Here is a 7,575-nt window from a genome sequence, read left to right as displayed (position 1 = left end):
AATTAAGAAAAATATAATTATCATATTTTTGCACAGTGATAGTATAAAAGCCATATTTTTGCAAAATTCCAAAAAAAAAAACTCATGTAATTTCCTCTATATAGAATTGGAGATCATTTCGCTAAGAGCCCACTTGGCCCATAGAATCGGGCTTCGCAACATAGCGCCGGATCGGATATTTGGCCCACGCTGCTAAAAAAACAGATCCGACAAAAAAAATTAGAAAACCAATTTGGATTTCTATCTCTGCGGGCTTCAGAGCTTCAAGCTCTCAGTCTCCTTGCCCTAAGAGAGAGAAATAAAATCGAGGGTTTCTTTAAACCCTAGAATATATCTCATGGTGGAGTTGAATTCTCATCCCCCTTCAACGTCGATCTCCAATAGTACTCGGTAAGATCATTTTCTTTCTCTTTGGTGATTAGTTTTTCCCTCCTTGTTTGATCCCAACTCCTAATTAAGTTTCTCTTTTGAATAATTCTGTTTCATCTTATTTTGCTCTGGTTTCGAAACATTGGGGTAATTGCTCGCGGTTTTGAACAATATTGTTTTTTATAGATGCATATTGCATTTGAATTGGATTTTGGTATTTTTTTGACGGGTTCTGAACACCGAGAAATTCTCACGTTTGGGTATTGTAAATGTTTATCTTTTTTATTCTGTTGATATTTTTTATTTTCGAGGCTCGGTGAAGTTTAAGTCTCCCCAGGAATTAGGGAACCCTTGAAAGTTGAAATGAGTAACTTATTAGAGTCTGAAATGAAAATTTCAGAATCTGGCGTTTATTGATGGTTGACTGCTACTATTTTCTTCTTAATGATAAATAGATGGCGATCTGCTAATAATCTTAATTCCAAAGTTGCAAATTTTGATTTAATTAGAAAATCTTTTTGTTATCCGGCTCCTGAGCCATAGCCACTAGGATATATATTATCATTATAATATATATATTTATGTATATGCCAAGTTGCTTGATCAGTTGATCCGAGCTAGTTTCCATTTATCTTGTTTATTCGTTTTGTTTCGGCTTGCTTCGTATTATATATGTATTTGTGTGTCTGTGTTTGTCTTTTTATTATCTGATTGGGTGGACGGCTGAAAGTGGCTTCAAAATAATATTGTTACTTTGTAAAAGTAACCATTTTGTTTTGTTGTACTCGTATTTAAATTTGATATAAAAGTTGACTGGTGATATTTGTTTTGTACTCATTTTGTTATGGTTGAATCCAAGATGAATATTTAATTAATTGATCGCTGAACCATTTACTTTGCAGAGGAAAGGTTAATATTTCTGGTTGAAGTTGGATGTCAGTATTGGCAATATCACAATTCTAATCCCTGGTTCACTCCTCAATGAGATCATTATGATATACTACTTAACTAATTTTCATTTGGTGATGTGCGTGTAATCACCCAACCTGTGTGACTAAAATGTGGAATTTTGCATCAACTTGCATAGCTGGGACTGTTGGATCGAAGAAGGACCCTTCGAAGCCTGCTTCTGAATGTTCTGATGATGAGGGATCTTCAGTGGCTGGCAGAGAGGAAGGACTAGAATGCCCAATATGCTGGGAATCCTTCAACATTGTTGAGAATGTTCCATATGTTTTATGGTGTGGCCATACCCTTTGTAAAAATTGCATCCTGGGATTGCAATGGGCAGTTGTGAAATTCCCCACTCTACCAATTCAGCTCCCGCTCTTCATTTCCTGCCCTTGGTGTAATCTCTTATCCTTCCGTCTGGTTTACCGTGGAAATCTCAAATTCCCTCGAAAGAACTACTTTCTCCTTTGGATGGTTGAGAGCATGAATGGTGATAGAGTTAAGACTCCTTCAACCTATACTGAAGAGCAACATCCTCCCTGGCCTATAAATGGTAATACATCTACGACTAGTCAAGTTAGCCACTGTAATCTTAGGAGGGGACATCATATCCGGCATCCTGAGGCATCGAGGTTAAATGACCATGACCATGTCCATCTCAATAATTACCTCACTATGGAGAGGTTACATTCTTCTCTTAGGAAGTCATTGTTTTTCTTTGTTCATTTGACAGCCAAGTTTCCGTTGGTTGTGATATTTCTTCTCATCGTCTTATATGCCATACCAGCCAGTGCTGCCATATTGGCTCTGTACATACTCGTCACAATTCTGTTTGCTCTTCCGTCATTTCTCATACTGTACTTTGCATATCCTAGTTTGGATTGGCTTGTGAGAGAAATTGTTACTTGAGATGTCATTTGCTTCCAAGCTTTCAAGCACTGTGAATAGAAGTTTCAACTACTGTCGTACATGATATCGCCTCTTTATCCCAGCAGTATGTAATTTGACGACTTTACCAGTATTCAAAGTTTTCATTGTTCTTAGTGCAAACCCACTTGGCGGCCTTTGATATTGTTACAATCATCTGAGATCATGTGGAAGCTTGATGCAGTTGAAATCTATGAAGTAGCCAACAAATAATTGCTTCATGATATAATGAGAATTCAGATTTCAGGTAAACTCTGTAGTATGAATCAGTACAAGGGGTGTCCGTTAAACTCTTGTTTTTGGTTTGTATGAAGAGGTGGAGACACTTTTCATATATTACAATAAGTTCAATGCTTGTTATGTAACGAAATTCAGTTGATTTTGTTTGAAAACAATATAATGTAGTATATAGTTTCGACAATAATGGATTGTAATGAATTAGACGCAGCTTTTTTCCAGCGTCATTAGCAGATTTTTGTTTTTGCCAAGACAGACGTATGGTTGGTTTGTAAGTTGTAATTAGCCATAAAAAGCAATTGTGTTGATGATTTTGTTTGTTAAATCTTTTGGTTGAATGAGAGATGTTTATGTTGTTGGTGATGGTACGCACATGAATAGGGATGCTAATTTTCTTTGTGGGGACTCGTCCTTAATGGGGCGATTCTCTACCTAAATGGGGAATATGGCTGATATAATTCCGTTTGGGCTTGAAGATGGCACTCTCTGAGTCTGGTCCCTGATTGGTAATATGCGGGTATTGGGGCGGGGGCAGGGACTTGATTAAAATGGTTAACGGGGATGAGGTTAAAATGGTACAATATTTGGAATCTCTACTTAAGATAGATATTGAATGGAAGAGTAGTCAAAAATAAAAATAAATTTTATTTTGGTGTTAAATTAACACCAAAATAATGAAATTTTAGCACAAATTTTTTTCTCACCAATGCAGTTGCTAACATCAAAATTTACACGAAAAAGTATATTCTATATTATTATAGGTATAGTTTCTATAGACACCAATTTCTACATTAATTTTTACACTAATTTACAATCATTAGAATATTTTAGATTTGATGGTCTAGATTACTTGATTATTTAATACTCCTAATAGTATTTATTATCATAAATAACAAGTGAATTAAAAACATATTTTAAGTTATTTAATTTGAATTTACCATAAAAATAAAATTCAAGACGATTATATATATACTAGATACAAGTAACGTGCAATGCACGTTTGCTTAGTTTTATTAATAGAATTTATTAATTATTTTATTATCATGTAAATTTAAATTAAATAAATAATATTATATATAAAAAATGACATAAACATATTAATGAAAAATTAATCCAAAACATTAATTATCTATGATTTTTTAATATATATATATAACATGATAATATTTTTAAACATAAATAATAATTTTTTTAATAAAAATTAAGATTATGTATTATATATTATAATTATAATGATATTTTATAATATTTAAATTTGTATTAATATAAGCATTAAATATCAACTCTTGTATTAAATATTATTATAATAATAATATTTTATAATATTTAAATTTATATTAATATAATTAGTAAAAAATTAGGATTATATATTATTATCATAAGAGTAAATGACGACTAAAATATTCAATGTTTTCAAAATATTGCACTTTTATACCCAATCTTATTTTTTTGCGGTATATATACTCAATGTCTTTAAAATGTTACACTTTTATATCCAAATTTTTTTTTGCGGTCAATATACCTAATGTTTTTAAAATATTGCACTTGTATACTTATTTTTTAAAATTATTTTGAGAAATAATAAGAAAGTGAAGGAAAAATATATGATTTTAGTTATTTTAAATTATTTTCACTTTCAAAATAATAATAAAAAAATTAAGATTAGTAAAATAATTAAAACTTATATTTTTCCTTTACTTTTTTAAAAAAAATATATTTTAAATTGATAAAAATATATAAATATATAAATTTTTAATTATTTTAAATCATTTTTATTAATTTTAATAAAATATTTATTAATGATTAATTTAAAATAGTTATTATGAGAAAGAATAAGAAAGAGAAAATAATTTAAAATTTAAAATATAGTTATAAGCCTATATTTTTCTTTTACTTTCTTATTATTTATCAAAAAAATAAAAAATAGGTATAAAAATGCAACATTTTAAAAACGTTGAGTATATTTACTGCCAAAAAAAATGTTTTGGTCTAAAAGTACAACATTTTGAAGACATTAAATATATTTACCGCAAAAAAAAGATTGGGTATAAAGTGCAACATTTTGAAAACATTAGGTATTTTAGCCGTCATTTACTCTTATCATAATAGTATTTTATAATATTTAAATTTATATTAATATAATTAATTATTAAATATCTAATCTTGTATTATATATTATTATAATAATTATATTTTATATCATTTACATTTGAATTTAAATTTATATGAATATAATTAATAATTATCTATTTTTAATAAGTTTTAAAGTTATATTCCATTAAAATTAACAAACAAACCGTTAAAACTAAGAATTTTCGTTATCTACACACTTTTTTATATAGAATAGATATCTTAAATAGAGGGATATAAGATTATAAAATAAATCAATAATATAAAATAGAAAAAAATACTCACAACATATAGGGATTATAATAGTTTTTATTATTATTATAAAATATAAAATCTTTTTTATATTTTAATTAATAAAATGAAAATTTTTAAGTATACTGATGGACCCAAAACAAGTATGTTTTAAATATTTATATCACAAGCGCACGAATCGTTCATATATAATAGTGATCATGTAAGCAAGGATGTCGAACCCGAAGGAGTTGTCTAAAATCGAAACGAAAACTATTTTAAACCAAAATGAATAAATTCTAACCTAGCTCCAAAGATTGATGAGAATTTTGTATAATGAAAATAAAATAAAAGATAATAATAAAGATATTAAAGACAATATATACTTAAATTAATAATTGTAAACAAGATGGTAGAAGAAAGATGATTAAGATAATAGAGTCCACAAAATATAAGTTTAATAATATTTATAAGTACATTGATTTCCAAGTTTTAGTAATAGTAGAAATTAATCAAACCATCACTTATTCAAATTAGATATTCTATTTAAGCACAAGTTATTATAAAAATATAGGTTCTATCTTCACTTTTTAAAATTATAATTTCAAAGTATTTAATGTAAATCAATTTAATGAAATAACAAATAAATCAATGAATATTATTTATAAGGCAAAAAATGATATTTTTGTTCTAAGCATTTAATGTGCACAATTTAATGGCACACATTAATCAAATAATATTATGATTTTGCACTAATGAAGAACAAAGTGTAAATATGTGCTAACAATAAAAAATACATGATATTTAAGATGAAAGAAGATATTTGAAAAAGAAAAATCCATAAACTTTGTTGCACAAATGAGAAATCAACATACAAAATAAATACTATCTAGTTACATATTGTTTCATCATCACCTTAATAATCTTAAAAAGATTAGAAACTCTTAACTAGAATAGAAAATACAAACAAAAAAATTACAAACATAACTTAGGAAAATTTGGAGGAAAACCCCCAAATTGTTTCTCTAAAAATACATAGAAAATTAACCAAAAAGAAGAAGAAGGGAATAAAGAGGTTTGAAAGTATAGAAACTTTGTGGTATCACCTCTCCCTCAAATAAGCACACCCAAATCCCTTATTTATAGCAAAAAAAAGTGTTTAAAATAATCAATTTAAATTAATTAAATTGATTAAATTAAATTTGAAATGAAGAATAATAAGGTAAGTAGGGGTAAATTTTAGGTGTAATGATGATTTTGGGCAAAATGTATGGAAAAGTTTGGGTAAAAAGTTGGTATTTTTAGACATTGGGGACAAGGGAACATATGAGTTTTTGCTGGGCTCAAGAGTGGAAATGGAAGGGTGTTGGTAGGGGTGGCAATTCGTGTAAACGTGTCAGATTCGTGTCGACACGATTATGACACGACACGATTAAGGTAAACACGAACACGACACGATTATTAAACGTGTCAAAAATACGAACACGAACACGACACGATTATTAAACGGGTCAACACGACACGAACACGATAACACGATTATGACACGATTAATCATAATTATACGAAAAAAATCAGAAAACCTATGTAAAGTATTCGTGTTATCGTGTCTGACACGATAGGATTATTAAATGGGTCGACACGATTATGACATGACACGATTAAGGTAAACACGAACACGACACGATTATTAAACGTGTCAAAAACTCAAACACGAACACGACACGATTATTAAATGTGTCGTGTTCGTGTTTACCTTAATCGTGTCGTGTCGTGTCATCGTGTCGTGACCCAAATTGCCACCCCTAGGTGTTGGGCAGGCCACTGGCGTGAGCTGGACGCTGCTGGGCCGAGTGGAGGCAAGCCCAGGCGTGGGCTGGCTACTAAGGCAGCTGAAGGTGCTGGTGGCAAATGCTGGGCGTGTGGGCTTCGACGTGTGGGCTTCGGCCATGTGGTGAAGGCAGCAGGCTGGTAGGGAAATGGGTTGGGCCCAACTGAAGGGGCAGGCCCACGGTGCAGGTGACGGGCCCAGGTGGCTGGCTGGGGCAGCTGGAGGAATTGGGGTGTTGGGCCTAGCTGAAGGCTGGGGCAACTGGATGCAGCTGGAGGAATTGGTGCTGGATCCGTGGGCCTAGGCAGGTGCGGGCCCAGATGGGCATTTGGAAAAATACCATCTTCTTCCTTTCTTTCTTTTCCTTACTTTTCAAAGCCTAAAAATTCCATAAATTCCCTACAAAATAAATATAAAATAAATCATAATAAAATATTTTCAACTATAAAATAAATCAATTTAATTATTTGAAAATATTAATTATAACTTAATTTATATTTAACATTTAAGTTCAATAATACAACATTTTTTTACCTCAAACTAAACAACAATAATTTAAATAATTAACTACAACATTTTACAACAAAATAACTATAAAAACACACAAAATATAGAAAATCAAAATAAATCTAATAAATTCAAAATTACTTAAAAACTTAATAAATCAATTAAAAACTCAAGAACTAAGCAACAATTAGCACATAAAAAGTGGTAAAATAACTCTATTTTGTAGAGTTATCACACTCCCAAAATTAATATTTTGCTAGTCCTCAAGCAAAAGAAAAATTAAAAACACACATTTTTTTTTTAATTGGAGATGTCAAATGTTTTCGTCAAAAATTACGTAATGGAAATAGTTCAAAGAAAATCACAAATAAAAGTAAAGCTTATTTAATTAA

General features: G+C 29.9%; 1 protein-coding gene across 1 annotated transcript; it reads left to right on the top strand.

Moving 5' to 3' along the window:
* The first annotated feature begins 235 nt into the window (after nucleotides 1-235).
* Nucleotides 236-2,795, top strand: LOC133817928 (uncharacterized). The gene is made up of 2 exons (XM_062250580.1): nucleotides 236-390; nucleotides 1,272-2,795. The coding sequence occupies exon 2, from the start codon at nucleotides 1,429-1,431 to the stop codon at nucleotides 2,227-2,229; it is 801 nt and encodes a 266-aa protein (XP_062106564.1). The 5' UTR covers nucleotides 236-390; nucleotides 1,272-1,428; the 3' UTR covers nucleotides 2,230-2,795.
* The last annotated feature ends 4,780 nt before the right edge of the window (nucleotides 2,796-7,575 follow it).

Source organism: Humulus lupulus, chromosome 2, assembly GCF_963169125.1.
Source record: "Humulus lupulus chromosome 2, drHumLupu1.1, whole genome shotgun sequence".
Lineage (NCBI taxonomy): Eukaryota > Viridiplantae > Streptophyta > Magnoliopsida > Rosales > Cannabaceae > Humulus > Humulus lupulus.
This window is presented reverse-complemented; position numbering and strand designations above follow the sequence as displayed.